The sequence below is a fragment of the Erithacus rubecula genome, assembly GCF_903797595.1.
Source record: "Erithacus rubecula genome assembly, chromosome: 3".
NCBI classification, from domain to species: domain Eukaryota; kingdom Metazoa; phylum Chordata; class Aves; order Passeriformes; family Muscicapidae; genus Erithacus; species Erithacus rubecula.
The window spans coordinates 102,335,593-102,358,758 of NC_136689.1; the positions used below are offsets into that span (position 1 = coordinate 102,335,593).

Consider the following 23,166-nt stretch of genomic DNA (forward strand, 5'->3'; position numbering starts at 1 on the left):
AGTGGACTGCCCAGAGAGGTTAAAACACCTCCCTGGAGGTGTTTAAGACTGGACGTGGCACTTAGTGCCGTGGTCTAATTGTCATGGTGGTGTTTGGACAAAGGCTGGACTCCATTATCTCAGCGGTCTTTTCCAACCCAGCTAATCCCGTGACCCTGCCGCTGTGTCAGCCCCGGCATGCGAACCCCCCGCCGCCGCCCTGGCGGGGGCTCAGACCCTCACGCTCCCGCTCTCTCGCGAGAGCAGCCCGGAAGCCTCGCGAGAGCTGCCCGCGCCCCGCCCCCTGGGCAGGGAAGGCGCTCGCTGCAGCTTTTCCTTTTTTCCCGCCGCTGGCGCGCGGAGCTGCCGGGAGCCAACCAGGTAACGGCGCGCGCGCCGCCAAGGCTGCGCCCCGCCCCGGGGCCGGGCCTGCCACTGCCCCTCCGGCCCGGGCGCCGCCGGGCGCTCCTCAGGCGCTGCCCCGCCGCCCCGGGGGCCCCGTTCTCTCCGTGTGGGAGAAGCGGCGTGTGGGACATGCCATACCGCTCCGCTGGCGTCCCGGCTGCGGGGTGTGACCCAAGCCTGGCGGGAAGCTCCCAGGTGTTGGTCATGGCAGGATTTCCCAGAGCATCCCGGCGTGTCTTTCGAGTGAGTTTTCTGTGCGGTGTTGGTGCAAGAGGGAAAGGAGAACAGCGCTCACCGCCGGGAAGCACGGGAGAGTTGAGTTGAGTTTGTAGGAGCAGCCGGTGGTTTTTGCGGGGATCAGAGTCCCGGAGGCGCGGTGTGTCCCTGGCGGAAAGGTATCAGCACCGATAAGCGGCCTCGGCGCGTTTGTCGGTGCTGATGGTTCCTGGAGGCAGCGTCGATGCAGCCGTGGGAAGCCCTGCGGTGCCGGAGGGAGCCGGTTTGTGGAAGAAGAGGGAAATGGACGCTTTTAGGTAGTTCTGTGGAAGCGGCAGTCGGCAGGATAGCAGCCCGGCAGGACATCCGGGAGAGGGGCTGGCGCTGTGCTTCCATCCCCAAGCAGCTTCCACTTCTGTCCCGCCTGCAAGTGGCCGTACATCCAGCTCTGGCGTTTTTTTCCCCTAAGGACTGGAAGGCACTTTGTTAGGGCTGGAGACTAAGCCATCACTTTTACACCTGTGCAGCTGCCCAGGCCTGTCAAAGGCTCGACTTGAACACTTCTTGCGGGCCCTGTGTTTTAAGGGAGGTTGAACACCTGTAGGAAGCAATGTATCAATTTGGCATCTTGAAGCAGATGAAGCTTGGGAGAATGCCTTGCTCTTTTTTTCCTATTTGTAGTCGGTTGATGTATTAATAATTTGCAGAAACTCTGAGCACGTTTTGTGCACTGTTTTCTTGCAGTCATCTTGGGGGAAAAAAAACCCAAAGCAAACAATAAGGACACCTTTTACTGTCTAGAGTCAGATGACCTTTCCATGGAAATGAGTCATCTGACATACTTAAATCTGAAACAGTAAGTGAAAGCGAACCTGTGGTTTTCACTGCCCTAGTGCTTGATAGAGAAAAAGCTTGATCCTGAAACATCTGTTAAAGGTGCAAAGCAAGAGTTTAAAAATCATTCCTAATGTCACTATGGGATTGGTTCCACAGAGAAGTGTTGTAAGATGGCTTAATATGGCTGCACACAAAGTGGAGCATTTCAGCTGCAGAGATGCAAGCAAATTACTGTTCAATCTCTGTTGAAGACTGGTAGGCATTGCTAATTTCGAAGAGTAATTTTATTTTCTGTTAAGGATTTCTCAGAAGGTAACATTTGCTACTTTGAAGCCATATCCTGAAATAGGCACTGAATTTTCTATGGGCAGAACAGGTTAAATCAAATGTGGAGCTGCTGGCTGCATTATTGTAACATTAAATATCCTTATACTGTAGAAAACATACAGTTAAAGTGTTTCTGTTGAGAATAATGTTTCATTCCGTTATTTTTCTTCCATTGTAAAGTCAGCCAGACTGAAAAAAAGTTACTTAAAACAGTGCACAGAGAGATGAGTGGACCAAAGCCTCCAGGCCCTACACTTGGTTACAGAATTTTATTGTTGTGAATCTGGGGGACCAGCTAAACCAGTAGCTGCATTCAGATACTCGGAGTTGTTTGAAGGCTCTCAAGATAGGAAATACAGCTTCTTGACAAATCACAGACCTTGTATCATCTGAGCTATAACTTATACCTCAAAAATTTGAGAGCAACTTCCATTTGGCAGTATAGGCATGGTAGTTTGCTTGCTCAAGTTGCTAATTTAGGAATTGTATAAAATACCAAGCTTTTGTTTTTTTCTTACTGTGTTTTATATTACAGAGTCATAGAGATAGCTATGTCTACCTGGTAATGACAGTCCCTGTTCAAAAGTGTTTGTTTAAAATTGGCTGCATAAAGATGGGGAAAGTGTAGCATGTCCAGTTTCACACAGAGGGAACTGAAGGATAGAGATTACAGGAATATTTCAGTATTGGACACCCAGTGAATTGAATCTTACCTTGTCTCAGAGCCAGATCTGAGTACCATGCTTCCCCTGTAGTTTGCCTGAGGGCACCATCTCTCTGTAAGAAACACTTCAAAATAAGTGAGAATTATGGGTAAGATTATCCTAAATTTTGCAGGCAGTCAAGCTTCTAAGACAGAGCTGAGGCAATCTGACACTGATTGTTCTTCTCAAATATTAATATTTTGGAGATTTGTAGATTTTGTGATTACTCCCTTTTTTTAACAGGGAATGGGAATAATTTCGATATAGAATTATGAAGACTTCAAGGGGATGTGAGATTTTTTTTTTTGCAAAAGGGTGTCATTTGAATTCAAGTTTATATGAAGGATATATATAGACAAATCCATCCCTGGTAAAACTTTTGACAAACGCTTTTGCTGGCAGCTGGATTTTGGCTCTGTGGCTTAATTTTGGAAAGCAGGAATTTGGTATAACTATATCTTTAGATAGGAAAAATATAAAGACTCCTAAGTATTTTAATCTAATTTTAAGTTGATAGCTTTTTAAGGAAAATTCTGTTCATTTGTAATTATCTGCAGCAAAATATTTAGCATTGTCCACTTACACTTTCAGAGTGAAAGTTTTTCAGTATGAAAGTATATAAATATATATCCTCATCAAGGATAGACAATAAACTTTGCTTTTCATCCATGGCTACAAGTAATGCTCTGATAAATTAAAATATGTTATCATTCTGTTGTTACAGACTACACCTCTCTTCAGAAACAGTTTCATAACTATGTAATTTAAAGTATAAAGTTTGAGAGTGAGCCAGTTCTGCAAGTTAAAGAAGCTGGGAGCAGAAAAAAGCAAGATGAATGCATCTGGAGGAAGCTGTGGGAGCCCTAGTTCTGCAGAACCTACAGGAGATTTCTTCAAAGAACTGTGGTCCAAACTGAAAGAATGTCATGATAAAGAAGTACAAGGTAAATCATTGAAGGTTGGATTTGTCAGATTAAAATAGGTGTTTGTCAGTTACCAGAGGTAGACTTTGAACCAAAATACTCTGCAAGGAACTAAATAGATTTTTAATATTTTAAGTTAATGCAGAAAGTTTGCAATGATTGCAGATGATCCTTAGAGACTGACCACCTAAACCTGGTTTAACAGGATTAAACTATCAACACAAATAAATTATTTGCTAGGTCAGTGAATAAAAAGTAACACAATGTTACATGGAGTCTCTGCTTGCCTACAAAATAATTGTGTTACTTTACCTTTAATGGTAAAAAACATGTTATTCAATGGATTCTTTACTTTTGCTTTTGGCTTTAGTTGCTTCACGTACATTAAAATTATTTGCATTTTTTATTTCCCCTAACTTATGCAAAATCACACTGCAGATTAATGTTACTGAAGTGAAAACTATTTCTTCAGATTTTAGTGTTCTAAATTTTCTCAGCAAAATTTATGATGTTTTTATAATATGATTATTCTTACATTGTGTGACTTGTAATAACAATTTTACTACAGATTGGCTGTTAGTGTCTGTTCATTCTTCAGTAATTCAGAAAAGATGAATTATTGCACCATATGTATTGTTACTGTAATACTGTTTTACAAGGAGTATTCATAAGGGTTTTTTGCAAAAGAAATTAAATAAGTTAACATTTTGTTCTAATCTAAAGTCACATGATCCATTCTTTTGGATGGAATTAAAACAGTATTAGACTGTATCTTTTAAGAAGTTTATCCTTATGTATGAAATAATATTTATATTAGGCTGGAATAAAAGTGAGTGAGTTTTTATGCTTTAAGAGCTTTAGTCATGCAAGTGGATCTTTACCCAGACCATTTCAGAGGCTTTGGTTGTTTCTACCAGCCTCAAAACAGTTTCAGGTCTGGCCATTTTGGCCCAATTATATCATCACTGCTTGGTTTCAAAAACTCTTGGAGATTGTTCTGTAAGTAATAGATGTAACATGCCTCCTGCTGAAAGTCTTGATTCAATACATTGTAGCACTGGGCCATGACACTTGTTAATTATTAAAAAAAACAAAAACAGACCTAACAAGCAACTAAAAAGCATATACCAATATGACAACTGAAAACTATAACACACAGCAGCATTTCTTTGCATTAGCATATGAACTACAATTTTATATTGTGTTCCAAAACACACAAAAACCCCTTTTTTAAAATAATTATTTTTTTAATTGGTGATGGTTCTTTTTGGAATGGGTGTGATGTCAACCACAGATAAATGCGGAAGTACCGTCAGAATGGGATCTGGCAATCTATGGCATGTCTGAACAACCAAAAAAGCAAACAAAAAGCTCTGATGTAGAGACTTATGTTAAGTGACCCTTTCTCTAGTTTCTTGGGGTGTGCAGCACGTGATTTTCAAGTTTGGGATTTCTTTATGCAAGCAAGATACTCTTTAAAATGCATGCAGGGTGTGGCCAAGTAATTTTGCCACCAGGCAGTCTTTTTCATGCCTAGCCCTTTGTCAGTATGTCCCACACTGTGTTAGGTAAAATTAGGTTTTCCATGATAACATCAAAGGCATGCCTGAAGGATAGTTAATTTTTCCAGAAGGTGGGGATCCTCTTATAGAAAATGGTACTGGAAGATATTTTAGAAACATCAAACACAGACTTGCCTAGACTTTGCTTGTTTCTGAAGTCTATAAATAAGAATTAAAATTGACTCATGAGTTTCCAATCTGAATGTCAGCAAAAATTATTTTAAAGGTGGTGGAAGGTGGATTAAGGGAAAGTTAGTAGTTGTTGAAAAGCTTTTTGTATGTACAATGTACTAAACACTGAAATGGTGGAATTCTTTTTATTTAAAACCCATGGAAAATAGAATTTGTGATGCATGAACTTGACATGGTCAGACATGTTATACAAGTTGTATCTATAGAATGTAGACTGAAGGATATTTTAAACTCATGCAGTTTGAAAGGGATTTTATTGAATTTTGATATTACTATATTGTAAAAAGGGGTGTTTTTCCACTGTTATGTAGAGAAATCCAGCTTATTGTTCTTTTAAACCAATCACTTCCAAAATTTTGGCCTTCTTCAGCCAAAGTAGTTATTATTTAAACTTAAATTCATTATGAGACCATGGGTAGGACACCTACATCCCAGTTTCCAAAGATGTTGGGTATGGTCAGTGTCAGCTGACTTTTCATGGAGTTCAGAAGTACTCAACAACTAGAATAATGGTCATTAAAACTATTTGCCTTTTTTTTTTTTTCCTATCTGTAGAATGGGATACTTGCATAGTGCTCAGAAGATCCAAAGGAATTTAATAATGCTTTTTATAAAATGTTTTATTTCTACATGTGGTAATTCTTACCTCTTGTTTAGAATAATTATATAGATGCTTGCTGCATGTGGATCTTATCAAGATGGTTTCTAAGGATTAATTTAGATCTAAAACTCTGTACTAAAATATATATCAACATAGAAATGTGAGCAGTGTTTTATATACAAGTTTTTTAATAGTTTTTAAAATTATTGCTTATTTCTGAAAAGCAGAAGATATCAACGGAGACAAAACTGTAGTCATAGAAGGAGAGAAACTTTTGAGGAAAGCAATCTCATTGATAAATTGCTGTAGGAAAGGAAATGGCTGGAAGTTCCTCAAAAGTAAATAATTATAGAAAACGGAGCTGGAAGGGATTTTAGAAGGTCATCTAGTCCATCTCTGTGCCCTTGAGGTAGGATTATGTCTGCGTCATTGCTGACAGTAGCTTGTTCAACTTGTTTCAAGAAATCTTTAGTGATAAAGCTTCTGCAGTCTTCCCAGGCACTGTCAGTTTTAAGGAAGTGCATTTAATACATTTGAAAATTAATCAGAAGACAAATTATCATAGCCATTAATTGAAATATTACAGTTATGTAGTCTAATCAAATAGCAAGGTTCATAAAATAGTGTTTAAATAATCTGCCTAATGATATTTTAAAGGTCTCTGTTGCTTTTATAGGTGTGGAGTGCCATTTACTAATGCACTTACAAGGTTTAGGTAATGTAGATTTATATTGACTGCAGCTTGTCTATTCCATGAAAATATTGTGCAAAAAAGAAAATTGGATTGCAAAGGGACACAATGTAGTTCTGCAGAGTTTTATGTGCTCCCTATGTTAAATAAGAAAACTTGAAAAAGCAAAGCTTCTTAAATGGGCATGCTTCAAAACTCTTAATGCTCTGGAAAAGCAAAAGGAAGAGACTACAGCGAATGTAGTAATTCGAGGCTCTTGGATAAATGTAACAGGCTGGTTTCCTGCCTTCTCATTGCAGTCATTTGAACTAAGAAAAAATGCAACCTTTAAGTAACTAGTTTAGTTCCTCCTGAATTCGGGTGAGAGGGGAGATAGTGTTACCTGTAGCACAGGGCCTTTTGAGCCCTGCCTCTTCAATTGGTTGCTCAGGTTGCCAAAGTTACAATCCTAAATACTTGCAGAACAGACTACCTGTTCATACAGGAGATGCATTGTTGTGCAGCTTCATTCCTTCCGATGGGCGTGGAGCAGCTTTAAAGCAAGCTTTATAGGGGTTCTAATTGCAGATGCCTAATTGACTTGATGAATAGCAACTACTTAAAAAAATAAACCCTCTTTCTGTGCTGATCTGCATGATAGAACATAACGTCTGCAGGTGCTGAACACTTGGAGATAAAAGAAATCTTGCTGTATTTCCTAAGAAGATTTTTAAGTAGTCTGTCTGCATTTTTAACTCATTGTCTCACTGGCATCTTGTAGCAAGTATGGGTTCACTGAATCTGTGGCTGGCTTGACATTTTAAGTGGCCTGAAGAGTGAACCTTCTCAAGCAATTAATTTTTCCCTTAGAGCTGTTTCTAGTTGAGTGTGGTAGGGGAGAAAAAACCAGTCTGTTAGCTGCCTTAACCTGCATTTTCTATAGTAAGATGTAGTATCAGCTATGTATTTAGGCTTAAATTCAAAGCAGTCTGAAGTTTTCTTACAAGTGTTTTGGTTTTAAAAGTTTATCCTTCTATCCTAAATGCATAATGCTTTTGCAAGAGAGCTTACAAGACACCTAGTGTTCAACCTGAAGTTGGTAGCAACCATTCATAGTTAGAAGAAAACCATGCTAGGAAATATTATGCTATTTTCTGATGTGATACGAAAATTTCTCTTGGGTTTCTGTGTAAGAAGCTGTTCTATCATTGGAGTCTGATTATTTTTGTTTATTTGGAATAGGAATGGCCAGCTTGTGTGGGTAATATCACATAAATTTCCATAGCACTGTGTCCTGCTTGTTAAACTGTTTTGTACATAAATATCTTCTTATCTCTGTGCACATACAAAAGCATGCAAGACCTTGCAAGCAGATTGACTGGACAGTGTTCTGTCCCCTGGGCTGTCAGTTGGCCACTCCTGCTGAGAACATCAGCTGTATTTGCAAACCTTTTTACATCTGCTCAGAATATATAGTTAAGAGTGTGGAACTCAGAGTGGGAGAAGGGCTGCACATGAAATATCATTCCTCAGTTCACCTTCTGATATTCCAAGGAGGCTTTGACTGGAGAGAGTCTGGTAGCACACCTCCAAAGAAGGATGTTGTCCTTCTGGGCTTTAAAGCCATGAATCACATGTTTTTAATGTTTCATTTATGCTTATACACTGTAAAGCATTTCTCAGTTCAGCAGTTGGACACTTCATTTCCAGTGTAGTGTTATGAATTTATGTGCACACAGAACATATTTTATGCCACTTATGTGAGCATGTTCAATGAGAATATATTGAGAGTGCTAGCTATCCACATGTGGTTATTTCACAAAGGTGTTTGTTTACTTGTGTAAGTGTGTGTTTGTTTAAGAAGTCCTTATTTCCTGGAGATCACAATGACTATATTTGATTCCAAGAACCTGTAGAACACACTCAAAAAGTCCAGAAGAAACCTTTTTCTTTCCAGATTAGTGACGTTTTTTGTCTCTCTCTGCGGATGACAGTGACAGAGGGGGATTGAATTTATTGTCTCACTCAATTTTTTTAAATTATAACTCTCCAACATGTGATTTCTTCTTTCTACTTTTCAGGCTTACAGCTGAAAATATCTAAGTTGAAAAAGGAAAGATGCTTGTAAGTACTTATCCTAATGATCTAATTTATTGAAGGAGAGTCAGAGTCCCATTAATGAGCTGCAATTCTTGTAAGATCTATTAAGGTTTCGTGGATTTTTCCTTTAGATGTGTAAAAAACTTTTTAATAATTCAGCTGAAGATGTATGTAGCTCTTTAAAGGGTGTGTTATTTCTTAAGTATAATTTATAAACTAAGTAGTTGCTCATTTTTAATCTGAAATGATGAAGTTACCTCTTGCTGTTGATATTAGCCTAATGTATCATAAGTTGCTTCCATTTTCTGGAATCTTAAATTAATCAGCCAGTTCTCTACATGAGCAATATTATCAGAGTTGTGAATGAAAGAATACCAAATAGGTTGATCATTGTTGGAATCTTCTCCAACTGCCACATTGTAGATACAGCACTGTTACATAGGAGGTCTTGTTCTCCTTGCTGCTTCTGAATACCTGGGGTTTAGTATTTCAAACTTGGTAATCAGCTGACAATGAACACCTTATTTTGTATCCCACTCCAGCATTGGAGCTAATGACTTGTAAACCCTAGGTCAGAGACCAGTCATTATGCAGTGCCTGCATAGCCAAAAATGTCTGTCATGTTTATCAGATGCACTAGAATTTTAAGGAAAAAAACTCCAACCAACAGCCTAGTTCCTTCTATTTTACTGTTTTCACGCAGCATTTTACAGGGTTTATGTGAAAGGCATGTGTTATTAATGTCTTATTTATTGAAAATGACTTAATAGAATGACTTAGAATTAATTAGAAACAATTTTTAAATTTGCTATTTTAAACCTGCTGTGAGTGGCATAAACAGAAAAATGAGGGGATTTTTGTGTTTTTACTTTTTCGTTGGAGCGATTTTTTTTTTTTTTTTTTTTTTTAATGTCCTAAACATCAGGAAAATACAGCCTGCTTTTGTCAGACTTCACATTTTCCATGGCCTGGCTGTATTTGGTTAGTGAACTGAGGTAATAGAACTTTAACATTTTGTCCTTCCCAAGTAAAAGTACAAGCCTTAAATGGTCCCTCATGCTGTTTGCATGTAACTGTTTTATAGATTGAATATACAGTTGGAATGGCCTATGTGGGTCTGTGTGATAGTACAGAAAAATAAAGCATCTGTACTTAAATTTAAGGATTAATAAAATATGCTTGTGATTGTACACTGTAGAAGCTTCCAGCTGTGCCATTCACTTTGTGACCCATGACTGCTAGTTTCTTGTACTACTGTACTGCCAACAATATGAAAATGTGGTTGGCTAAACATATGTTAAAGGGATAGTGCCAATTTAAAAGTATGATTGTGTAAAAGAACTGTATCAAGTTAGTAAATACATCTTCATTTCCTGGTGTGTGTGTGTGTGCTTAACAGCTTTTTGTGAGCCAATTTCATGAATTGCACAAATAAACCATCTCAAGCACACTGAAAACAAACAACTGCTTTCGTGGATATATACAGAGGATCCCATGGTAAAAAGAACAGCTGGGAATTTCTTAGAAGTTAGTCATTGTCATGTTACACAGATTCAGGTGCTTAGCTTTTACTGAACATTAATTTCTCTGAAGAAAACAGTTGTGTGCTTGTCACTGTACCTTTGTTTGCATCTTGAAGAGATGTTGTGCTCTGATAATAAAACTGAAAGCAAGCTAAAATTGGGAAGTTTGCATTATTACTTTTTCTTAGCTCTTTCAATGAGAAAATATTCATTGTTAATTAATTCTGGTTTTTAGAGAAGGTATTTTCCATAGGATTATCTGCCTCTGAGGGTTTTGGAAAGAGACTATCTTGTTTTTATTCATATTATGAGAATGCATGCTCTATTGAGAATTTCTTCTTGAGGAAGTAAACTTCTAATGGATATAAAGACTTCAGGAATTTCCAAACCTAATGTGGTTTGCCATGCTGCAGAATTTACTCGCTGATAAGACAAGACCAAAATGACCTGAGTGTGAAAGCTCCCATTAGATTCCAAAAGCTCCAAAACACAGTAAAGTATAAGAGAATGTTTGAGTTCTCTGAAATTATTGCTTGAACATTGCTAGCTTTTATGTCTTGACTGTCACCAATTCTAGTTTTCACCTGAACAAAAATTAGATTTAACAAAAGATCACCTGTATAATGAATTAGAAATTAGCTGCATCTTTCCTCTGTCATTTGTAATTTATTATTAAGCAGAAAAACTAGTTTTCTCTTCAGCTTAATATTTGTTCTGATTATAATCACATTTTCCAATGATATGAAAAAAACATGGCAGAGAAAATTCTCTGGTAAAAAGTAATTACTGCAATTTAAAGCTAGAACTAATTTTTCCTATTTTTCTTCTCAGGGATGCAGAGAGGCTTGAAGAGTTCTATACCAAGAACCAACAGCTCAGAGAACAGCAAAAAGCTCTTCATGACACTATCAAGGTTTTAGAAGACAGGTAAAGTAGTGTCTTCTGGCTTTTGAGTTTGCTATATTTTGCTCTGACAAAATAGGTCTGGATACTTTTCAAAGTTGAGTTTGTGTATTGGTGTGGGATTATTGATTATTTTCTTTTTGTAAACAAATCCTTTTCTAATGCAATCCAAATAGTGTGTTATAGCAAAAGGTGTAGAATTTGCTTTTTTCTGGCTGAAGAACAATCAATAAATATATAGCATATATATTTATTTATCTCTTCTATATAATGAAATTGTTATATTGTTATATTCAAAATACTTAGTTTGTTTAGTTCAGTTAAGGCCAGTAGAAGTTAGAAAAGAGCAGCTTGGGAGGCAAACAGACGTTTTAAGATTTATTCTTTTGTACCCATCTTTGTATAGTTAAATTTTATATTGATCAAGATGTAGTACAAGTACAACCCAAAGGCTATAATGTATTGTGAAACCAGTGAAATAACTCACTAGGGGAGGTTTCAGATTTGAGGGGGTCTTTTTTACCAATTGTCTATTTTACTTACATGTAATTACAGGCTCTGTCTATTACCTTTTTTTGGACTTAGGTGTTCTTCTCACCTTTTGATCCATTCTGCCTTTTCCTTATTTGTTCCTGTATAATCTGGTACAAGAAAACAAAACTAATAGACATGGAATTACAGTGCATTTTTTAATCTTTAAAAACTATACCTGTTTTGGAAAGTGTATATTGAATTTGCTGTTAATAGGCTCTCAGAAGTTTTCTGGGAACAGGAGATTGTTACATAGTAAATGTTTTTCCACTATTTCTGAGTTATGTAAAATTTAAAAGCTGTGATACTCTACTTTTCCTTCTAACTCCATCTCTCTGTGAAAGTGATTAGGGATAAGCTTGTTGCCATGCAGGTAATAAACTTTCCTACCTTGTAAGTAGAGAGGTATTCATGGTGTGGATTGACTTTTCTAATCCCTTAGCAGATTAATTACTCACATTGTGAAAAGCAAAAGTAGTGTTTCAACTGATTTGATGCAAGGAGATTGTAATACTGTGTTTGTTACACATTCAGATAAGCTAGTATGAAGAGGCATTTCAGCATTTTACTCTTGCCACAATTTCACAATATTAAGACACCAATAAACCAGTATGGCTTTTACTTCCAATATTCATCTGTGAAATTGTAAACTTACATTCTTATTTAGTTTGTTTAGTTGGGGTTTTTTAATACTTGATGTAGCAGTAGCAACAATGCAGAACTTTTGACTAACTGGTTCCTTATTTAGCAGGCAAAAGAGAGTCTGGTTTTCACTTTGGTAATACTGTTAGCTTTTTGTTGTGTACCAGAAATAAATACATTCCATTTATCACCTATTAAATGAACACAGATTTCATTGCATGAATGAATGTGTCAGGTAAGATGGAGTGATTCTAACCAGTCGTTTTTTGATCATGGCTGTGTTTTAAACAGCTAATTGAAACCATTAGAGACAAGAGATTTCATTGGCAAGGTGTAGCATGCTCCACTTTATTAAATAAAGCAATGCATGTTGTTTTAGAACTATCCAGTACCTACAGTTATTTATGCAAATGTTAGTGCACACAGTATTAGATCGTTCAGAAATCTCAAAATATTGCTATGTGAACATATAAAACCACAGTACTTAGTGTTGTTCTGCATAGCTGTCAGAAGTTCTCTGGTTTTCATTGTTCCAAAGGTCTGTTAAACATTGGTATCTGCTCATGCATGGCAATGTTTTTTTAACAGAGGGACCTTTTTCTCTTCATTTTATTGTAGATTAAGAGCGGGGTTATGTGATCGTTGTGCTGTAACCGAAGAACATATGAGAAAGAAGCAGCAAGAGTTTGAAAATATCCGGCAGCAGAACCTCAAACTTATTACTGAGCTTAGTGAGTTTTATCTCCAAGTCTGAAGACAAAACATGCTATTTTGTAAACTAGTTCTCCAGTAATTCCTGTAACTTGATGTAATTTATATGTGGTGTGTTTAGTAAGCCCAGAAGTTCAGTTGGGATACTTAACTGTACAGTCTGAAAATATGTAACATACCAGTGACTAGTCATTTGACCCACCTTCTTAGATTGAAGTGCTGATATTGAAAGTGAACTGACGTGGAAAATCTTACACTGTAAAGTAGCTACTTTAGATAAAATGGGATTGCTTCTGTTTATTCCTACAGTTAGAATGATTGCCAGCTTTCCTAAGAAAGCCCTGACTTCAAAAGGAACTGGTAGATTACAAAGTATCAAGTTCAGACAGAAGTGGGTCCTGCTTGTGTCTTGTAGTTGGTTGTGACTTCAACTGCAGTAAACCCCTAACTGTCACATAACCAACAAAAGGCCACCAAAAAATAGCTTTATACTAGGCAGCTTGTAGCCAGCTCATTTTGAAATCAAAAAATAGAACCTGTGTGACAAAATAAACTATTTGTTCCAGGTGATGCAAAAACAGGACACAAATATGTTCATAAAGAGAATTTGGAAAGATGGGCTGTGTAAAGCATAGAATAATACAGAATTTTAAAATATTAATGGTATCATTATGGTTTACCATTCAGTATTTTGTATCACTTAGTTGTCTTGCTTGGTCAAGCAGACATCAAAAATATGGGAAATGCTGGACAAAATATGGGAAATGCTGGACAAAAAATAGGTTTTTGAATTGAATTATGGAAATATTCGGTTCCATGCTAATACAAAACACATCACTGTTTCAAGGATTTCTAAAACTGGGCACTTACTTAAATTATTCCGAGTTCTGAGTTTAATGATGAGCAGCAAACAGGGTACAGCCAATATAAATAGAGCTCTGAACCTTAAAAATCAAAGTGACACCTATTAGGTACAAATCTTGAACTGTGACACAACAGTAGGCTCCCATGGGTTTGCATTGAGATCTATATAAAAATGAAAATGATCAGTTGAGGAATATAGAGGCAAAATAGACAACAACAAAATAAAAACAAGAATATAAAGTCGAAGTGAACAGAAGAGTTGAGAGCTATCACAACATTAGTTTGAGACTGCATGGAAGAAAGGCTTAATGGTTGCTTAAGTGGCTAAAACCAAATTTAAACTGCTTTATATCTCATAGGTTATCTTTAGTCTACGGAAGGTAATTAATAATTGTATAGAACTAATGTTGTGATACAGTAGTTGTGCCGTGCACCTCTGCCTTTTCTAACATGGAATTTTACTACTTTTTTTAATGACTAGCTTGCAACTTCAGTTTTGTAAACCATAGGTATTACATGTTAGAATTGGTTCTGTTTCCTTGAAGGACCTGACAAGATTATCATGTTAACTTGTGTGCATTGGTTTTTGTAATATTTTTTTCTATAAATTTCAGTGAATGAAAAAAACAACTTGCAGGATGAGAATAAAAAGTTAACTGAACAGTTCCAGCAATTACAGAAGGAGCTAGAGTAAGTTTTGCATTGTTTTGGATATTCCTTAGTAGAAATGTCTGGTAATATAAATATCAGCTTTGAAGTCTTTAAATCTTATTTCCTCTTTCTGATGGATAGACTGTGAAAAGATAGCCTACTGCCACTATAACAACATAAGCCCAGTTTCCTTCTATTGTGCAGGTTTTTATTTTAACTGTATGCATCTTTTTTTAAACTGGGAATAAAACTGGGAGAAATAAATTTATCAAAGAAATTTTGCTTGACTTCTGATCACAGTGTATAGCAAAGCCTTATATCTCATACTTTTATTCCTTAGTTGCCTCTTTGCCCTGTATTTCCTCCTAGGCTAAGACTCCAGAAAAGTAGTTATTTAGATAGTCCCTGGATCTTGCAATACATTTTAAAAATAAACTTACTATAATTCGGCAATTTTAAAAGAAAAATACTACAGTAAATTTTGAAAGCAAGACATAAAAATAATGAGCTACAAATTGACTGTGAAATTTTAATTTGATATAGTAAGAGTGTGCCATCTAATGTTGTGGTTAATATGTGAATGTGGTATACTGTGCAAGGCAGAAGTAGTGTTCCTTTCTTGTTGTGATCTGATATCATCTGAAACTTCTCACTTTTGCCTGTCTGTGAATAAGTTGTGTATGTGCCTGGGAGAAATGGGACAGGATGTGTGGACTTGATATGGAAGGTTTTTTTTGCATGTGACTTATTTCTTGTCTTTCTCAGAAGTCAACTTCAGTAGCGTGTAAAACAACTAGAGTTCACTTCAAAATGACTGTAGACCTATTGCTTTGTATTTCTTGGTTTGTCTCCCATCTTTGCACCTACACTGTCCTTATTTTTTTCTATATGCATTTAATCTTCTTGGGGTAACATGCTTCATGACCCCAGCTTCCACTAAAGATCTCTGGCCAGTGTAGGAAAACTGACAATGACCAATGTAACAATAAATTATTTGCTTTACATGTTAGGTGATTGTTCAATTAAGTGCAGAGTTGAGTGGATAAACACTAATTTATAAGGATAGTACTGCTGTTTTAGCAGTCACTGCATCTGGTTGTATTGGTTGAGATATAGTCATGGTACTTTATTTAGAATTAGCAGCTTAAGTCAATAGAATATCAATCACATTGTAGGTGCAAAGTAGCAGATTGTTTCTAGCGCATGATATGGAATCAGATTTTTGCAGTTTTCTGTATTTTGTAACCAAGTTATAATATTAGGAATAAAGATCTGAGAATTCTCTATAGAAGTGAAATCAGTGAAAGTGTAGAAGAATTATTATGTATTATCTGATCCTTTATGACACTGAGATTTCATTATGCATGGATGGAAACAGCAAAAAATTTTCTGCAAAATACCCGTTCTGGGGTCTCAGAAATCCATGATTCAGAAGTTATTTATTACATAGTTATGATGTACAGTGTCTGTGGCAGCTGCTTCATTTGATGTTTTTGTCTTCTGTGATGGTGTGTAGAAATTACCTCTTGGTTTGTATAAAAGTAAGGTGCAGAAAAATATATTTTTAGTAAGCTCATTTATTGAACAAAGCTACATGTGCCAGTAAATTTAAAGAGAACTCTAAAAGCTAACTGAAATTTGCAAAGCAAATTGATGAATATATTGCTCTGTTGTTTTGATTTATCTACAAGCAATATCTTAAGATACAATACAGTTTTCCAATGCTTTCTTTGTAAATGTGCTAGAAAAGAGCAATTGCAAAATCACACAGTAGGATTCATCAAGATTTGAGAACATCAGTGCATCAGTATTTGTCATTAAGTGTTCAAAGTTAGTAGTGGTAAAAAGTGTAACTGCAAAAATGCTTTTTGTCTCAAGCCAGACAGCTTTTTCAAGTTTTCCATTACCTTATTCTATATAATATCTTGTGGTTCAACTCCCATGCAGGCATTTATCTGTATTTCCTCTTCTTCCTTTAGATCAAAACCTTGTAACCTTCCCCTTATAGTTAGGAAGTGATCTTTTGGCCGTGTTTTCCCTTGAGAACTGTAAGGGAAAGTGCAACTGCAGGAAGATGACCGAGCAGGCCAAGTTAGATTTCTGTGTGTTTTTCTTTTACTGCCTCTTCCACATCTCACTGCCACCACCATAGGACAGATAGCCCCTTATGAAGTACTAAACAAACTATTTAATTCAAAGATCCAAAATCAGTCTTTTTTGTTGTTATTTCCTTGCTGTGTCTAGATAGAGTTTTTGGAGAGAGAAGACGTAGTTATTTGTTACATTAATTTTTATATACTGACTCTCCAACAAGCTGCTAGAGCTGACAGTGTGAGAGAAGATAAACTTCCAAAGTCATCTCATTTTACATTACTCGTTTTACATGCTTTTTTACATTATTCCCTGAAGACCTTTCAGAGTTGAGTTAGAGGTAACATCAATGCTTTCAAGAGGAATTGTTTTGAATACAATTCTGTTCATTACTATTTAAAATTGTCCAAAAGCTTTTGTTTTGTATTTAAGGTAGTCTTTCCAGACCACTGAATATATTCTGAATTGGAAAGGACCCAACAAGGATCATAAAGTCCAACTCTTAAGTGAATGGCCCATCCAGGGATTGAACCTGGAATCTTGGTGTCATCCAGTACCATGCACTAACCATTTCAGCCAAACTTAGGGTCATAAACTGTGCAGATATACAGGAATTTCCATACAGGGGGAGATCCATCCATTTCAGCACTCTTTTGCTGAAGAGGCAGCTGCTTCAGAGGATAAGCTATAACCTCAACAGTACCTAGCTGCTTCTGGGAAAAAGGGCTTCCATAGTGCCAGTTGTATGTTGACTTCAAATGTGAAGAACTAGGGTTGTATGCTGTCCTTGGGCTTGATGGAGCAATGGTTAATCTTTTGTTAAATGTAAAGTGGGTTGAGTATTACTTTTTTACAGTGTAGTGTTATTGAGGTGGCTGTATTTCTGGAATTGTTGCATTCTTGAACTGTGTAATTGTCCTGCTTGTTGAAGTGAAAACTCTTCATCTTGCTGACTTGGGGTTTTATTTGACCACCTGATTTGGTCTCCAGGGTGCAAAAGCAGCAAGTAGTGGAGGCAGAAGAAGGAGTTATTCCAGATTCTCCAGTTCAAACATCTTCATTTTCTGTGGTTAATCGTATGAGAAGAAAAAAAGAGAATAGGCATATCCGATATACTGAACATACACCCCCAGATTTGGAACTTAGGGAAAGAAACAGTGGTAAGAGTTTTTTTTTTTTTTTTGTAATTAATTAAAGGTTAAAGAAAAAGTAGTGTATATTGCAAAGGGCAAAATCTAGAAAAACCCCCAATCTTGTGCTTTTTTTGTTTTGCCTTCTCTTTTTGTGTGATAATGCATGAGTCCAGGGGAAAAAAGTCTATAGCAGTAACTGTTGCATCAGTGATATGCTCAGAACTTATCTCAGCTTCTACTTTTATTCATCCACATGCAGATGTAACAGGCTATATCCCTCCTCTATGTGCAAATTGGCTGAAAAAGCATCTGTTCAGTTTTCACTTGTGCACGCAGCAATGTCACCATCTAGTGGAGAGTAAAACAGATGTTTTGCCACATTCTGAAATTATTCTGCAACTGAAGTAATGTTACTGAAACTGATAGATATCTACATGATCTCTCTTTGTATTCTACATCATTTGCTTTCTTTTGGTCTTAAGTTTAGAACTATTGTGTACATTTAATTTCCAGACTTTGTTCTGTAGGGTCATAGAAATAACTTTATTTTGTCCACAAAAAGTATTTTTGTGGAATAAGGCACCTTCTGCTTGTATTTCATTGATACACAGGAAATATCATAATCTAGGTCGATTTATCTTGTGGCATTAAAAAAAGGTATTTTAAGTATGAATACATCTAAATGTTAGTCTTGACTAAAAGCCTCTTCCCAAGAATAAATATAGGGTAACTGTGGGATGAAAAGGGTGGGCTGGTTATTCATGCCTTTTATTTTGCATTTGATATTTTTAGTGCTGTGAGTAGCTTCTCTTTTCTAAGTATACCTATCTCTCTCCATATTCTGTGTAAAGCAATGGAGCTACTAAATTAATCCAAAGTCTAATATGTAAGAAATGGTGTAAATACCTCTCACAGTTAATGGCTGTGAAAAGCTATTGGTCATCAAGGTAGAAAGTACTGCATGGCATATGTTTGTCATAATTCAGATTTCAGGTTTTTCACCTTTTTATTACCTTAGCTGATGCAGGGCATTGTTGCCTTGTATGGTTTACTCCAGTAGTTTCATTCTCCTGTTAACAGGTCAAATACAGCTTGAATAACTATTTTAATGCGGTCATACTACATGGGGGTGTGATTTTGTGTTAGTATTGTTTTAGAGCTGACTGGCTGAGATATTGATGAGAAAAAGGAATGATATTAAATATTTATAATTTTATTTTTATTTTGACATATGACTGTCACAAATTATCAGACATGCTTAGATTTCTGGATCTAATGACATATTAAATCTCTCATTCGAGTGCTTTTAAGATCAGGGTCATTGTATCTACACAAAATTATCACAACAGGATACCTAATTTCACCATGTGAAAATGTTTCTACATCTCCTAGAGCTGGGAAAAATTCCACTTTTTTCCACACAAGTGAACACTCACCATGGAGGAGAGATATTAGTGGCAGAAACTTGTGATCCACAACTGTCCCCTGTGCCAAGTAAGTGTATTAATAGATTTAGTTCTAATTCCATTAAAAAAAAAAAGCAAAAATATTGTACAACTGAGGTTTCATCATTTTAACCTTTTTCTAACACAGAAACCTAGTCAAGCACAAACCTTTTTAAAGCATTTAATGACTCTGAGAATCAGCATAGAATTCAAGGTTGTGGTTGCTGATCTTTTACTTTCCAATCTTATTATCTTAACCCAGTTTAATGAACTGAGTAAAGTTAAACCACGCAAAGAAGGGAAACTCCTCTATTTGTTTTCCTAATAAAAACACATGAAAAATAATGGTGACTGTCAATTAGGAAGTACACAAGACAAGCATTGTATCATACGTACACATTACCTCTGTTCTACATGCTTTCATCATACTGTTTGTGCTGGGAGTGTGAAAAGCAGCTTTTATACTGATTTTTGATTTTGGGGAGCTGTATTCAAATTAGGCACATATTTCTCTGTGCTGATACAGCAGTTTACTCTCATCAGAAATTCTTTTGCCCCTTTTGCCACTTACCACTTCCAGATGAGATTTTTATCTGACATGGATCAAACTATTTCCATAAATGCCAGTTTTAATTTGTGATCTTTTTAGTGTAGTATTTGTACCATCTCTGTGAGTTGAGTGAAATTCTATAATGCATGTGTAACTTATTGTGATTTTCTTTCTACTAACAAAGATAAACTAAGGGTGGGAGGATACCCTGTTCCAAAGCCATCTTTTAACTTGGCTGCAGTTGTCGCAGAAACAATTGGACTTAGTGTTGAAGAGGAATCTGTAAGTATTCCCAAATTTCTTACATAACCACCTTTTTGGGCCATTTGTTTTCAAAAACAGTATTTTTCCATTTTGCATTAAAATTCTGCAACAGCAATCTTGAGTTCTGCTTTGGTTTGCTTTTGCTTAGTCTTCACTGACTTGCTTTAGCCAGAAGAGATGGAACGGTCCTGACCTGTCTCAGGGGGTTGAGGAGGAGGGTAAAGACACGGTTCCTCTTTTCCAGTTTTGTTAGTATAGTGGTCTAAATCCTTGGGTCTGCTAAATTCCCTTTGTGCAGTAATCAAATCTAAGACATTGAAAAATATTTCTTGGCAATGAGACTGGTGACCCAGGTGAGATTATTTGATCGTTTTGGTTGGTAATTGCCATGAAAATTACAGTATGCAGAATTTTTTTATGTCCACGCATGTGAATGATTTTTTCAATTTCCCTAAGATTTCTTTAAAGCTGCTGGTCTAAATTTCGTTTTTTAGCCTTTTTTTTTTTTTTTTTCAGAGTTTTGAATGTTTCAATTTGACTGCATCATCGGAGTATTTATGTGCCAACCAAGCATATTTCTAATTTTCAATCCAATATCTTCTCACACATCTTTTCTTTGTTTTCTTTTACCATTTGCAAGGAGTCCCAGAGTGTACTGAATCTTCCCCTCACTAATACAGTTATGAACCAGGCCTCAGAGAGCATGCAGTCTGAAGACTCAAGAAAACATCCAGCTTCTGAATCAAGAAATGATGACAACAATTTAGGGTGTGTTTCTACTCAGTTATAATAGAATTTTTTAAGCAGGCTTACAGAAGTTTGGGTCTTCATAGAATTTCAAACCTTGCAACATTTTGCTTTAAAGTTATAGAAATGGAAATGAGTATTTTCAAATCAGGGTGGTTTCTTTCAAGTAAATAACATGAGAAGCAAAGAAACTGATAGAATGCAAAACTGTAGACTTAATTCACAAACTTCTGGTTTGGGCTTCTTGTGTACACAGTCCCTTCTTTCCTAACTTCTCATAAGGTGTCTTCTGAGCCCCATAACCCTGTAGATAGTGGGCCTGGAGTGGGAATGCAAGAAGGATCCTATTGCTCTGATTAGGTGTCAAACCAGTTGACTGTTGCCCTTCCCACTCTCCTCAGGATATTGTGGTCTAAACAAAAACATTTTTGGCCATATTTGTCATATTAAATGTATGTTTTGATGATGACAGGTAAAAAGCTGAATCTGAAAGGAGCTTGCACTTTTTTCCTTCGCTTGCAGAATCTTTAGGAATCTATTGTGGTTTTAAGATCTATACAATAACCTGAATAGACTCCTATTGCAACCATTTTCACTTCCTTGCTTTTAATAACACTAAAAAGTAGGGAGTCCTTAGAAGAGATACTTAGGGAGGCTTAATTCTGTCTTTGGTTCTTAGTTCAACATGGAACAGAATTTCAGACCACACGCCAAAGTGAAGGATGAGATCTGTACTTTGTCTGCCTTCTACAGCTCTAAGTGCAACAGTACCTATCCCTAGAATAGGTTAATTTTTGTTTTTCCTTCTGTTTTCAGTTAATACTAGCAGCTCACACAGATTTAAAGCAGATCAGCAATAGGAAACTTTCTCTCCTTCCATCTGCACACCAGAAACATCTCTCACATCTCATTGTATTCAGTATTTCAGATTCATCTCATAACACTCCACCACATGATGACTGGGATTCTCGGGTAGCTTCTCCTGTTTTTGGAGCTTCTAGCACCATGAAGAACAACTCAAGTACAGTTCATGCTCCTTGTATTTTAGATTCAGGATTGAAGCCTCATCTCAAAACTAACGTCTTCAACAATCCATCCAGTACCAGATCTCATAAAAGTAGATCAAAATCTGAAGATGTTGCTTTTGTTGCACCACTGAATCTTGGGACAGAAATCAACTCAGTTATCAGCCAGGCCTCTGTCCATAGGCAAATGGTTGTGAAAAAAAATTCTAATGAGGCTGTAACCTGTGCTGGAAGCACCTGCACAGTTAAAAATGAGGCTATCAAGAGCGGTGTCCTTCTTATATACCAGAAGCAGCTAGAAGGCAGGTGTGCTAAGAGAAAGAAAACTGAAGATGATCATGGAGTTAGTGGTGAGAAAACATCATTCAGCAAAGAGAGCTCTGTGCCTTTTCAATCTGATGTTCAGGTTAATGGGGAACATGCAGGTGATAAGCCCTTGGATCTGTCTGATCGCTTCTCTGGAGTTCGTGGTGAAGAGAAAAAACAAGGAGGTGAGGAGACATACAAAAATAGACTCAAGCAAGTGACTCTGCATGACATCTTTTCACACATAGGGAAGACCATTCCTGAAGGTTCATCATCCATTCAAAATGCCAACAATGAGAGCTGTTTGTTTGGCAGAGATTTGCAAGGGGAATCCTATGTACAAGAGGCGATGCTGGGAAAAACCTTCCCTGACAGGAAAAATCAGATCCCAATGAAAGAAGAAGTTCCTCCCTTCAAATTTGCACCATTGCCAGGTTCTGCAGAGACAGAGGAACTTTTTGATGATGTAAAGGTATGTTTTTCTCACTCTTTCTTCTCCTTTGAAGTATTTTATGTAAGTTATGGGAAATAGTAAAATTGCAATATGTTGTTAGGTTGCCAGTGGCCATGTACCAAATAGAAAGAAAACAAGAACAGGACATGGAGAGTCTGAACCAGCATCTGTACTTCAACCAAACCCTTGTAGACTATCAAAAAGTAAAGCACAGCAAAATGAGCAAGGTAACTTGATGAAAATGTTCTTTTTTACTGCCTCTCTACCTCTTCAACCTGTGCTCTGATTGAATAGAATTTTTCCTGTGTTCCTTTCTTGTGCTTTAATCCCTTTGTTCTACTTCTAACTCAGTCACATTCTATTTGGGATTTCTCAAGATCACCCCCAACATTTACAAGTGTGTAATACAAGTGGCATACTTCTGCCACTGTATGATAAATATATCATTGGTATTCAGATGTACATTCAACAGGCTAGGAATCTTGTTCTTTCTTGTTTAGTGTTGTTATTCTTTGCAGTGTAATAATAAAACCTCGAAGTTTGAGTTTAAACTCTCTGTACCAAATATTTGAAAACTACTGAAGTGTATGCTTAAGTGATTTTGTTAACATTTTTCATTATTCCTAATGATCTGCTAAAGAAATTTGTACCTTTAGTGATAATAAACACAGGCTGTCATATATTCTTTCTATAGCATGGATCTTCTTTCTTCTTAAGTGCTCCCAGTTGGAAAACTGACTTTTTGAACTAGCGTAGAATCAAAGCTTCTGTACTCAGTCAAGCTGTTACACTGTTTACTTTATTTAGAAA

At 36.7% G+C, this 23,166-nt stretch overlaps 1 protein-coding gene across 2 annotated transcripts in view; it reads left to right on the forward strand.

The window, feature by feature from the left end:
- The first annotated feature begins 279 nt into the window (after positions 1-279).
- Positions 280-23,166, forward strand: part of RBBP8 (RB binding protein 8, endonuclease) — a 33,617-nt gene continuing 10,730 nt past the window's right edge. The window contains exons 1-12 of one of the 2 annotated variants that reach the window (XM_079301785.1): positions 280-360; positions 3,193-3,412; positions 8,498-8,540; positions 10,871-10,966; positions 12,734-12,846; positions 14,305-14,380; positions 17,423-17,592; positions 18,958-19,059; positions 19,745-19,842; positions 20,465-20,592; positions 21,492-22,374; positions 22,457-22,583. In XM_079301785.1, coding sequence (XP_079157911.1) covers positions 3,301-3,412; positions 8,498-8,540; positions 10,871-10,966; positions 12,734-12,846; positions 14,305-14,380; positions 17,423-17,592; positions 18,958-19,059; positions 19,745-19,842; positions 20,465-20,592; positions 21,492-22,374; positions 22,457-22,583 — 1,948 coding nt within the window. In that variant the 5' untranslated portion in view covers positions 280-360; positions 3,193-3,300. Of the gene's footprint in view, positions 361-410; positions 628-3,192; positions 3,413-8,497; positions 8,541-10,870; positions 10,967-12,733; positions 12,847-14,304; positions 14,381-17,422; positions 17,593-18,957; positions 19,060-19,744; positions 19,843-20,464; positions 20,593-21,491; positions 22,375-22,456; positions 22,584-23,166 lie in introns of those variants that run through there. The other variant, XM_079301784.1, reaches the window with a different exon arrangement.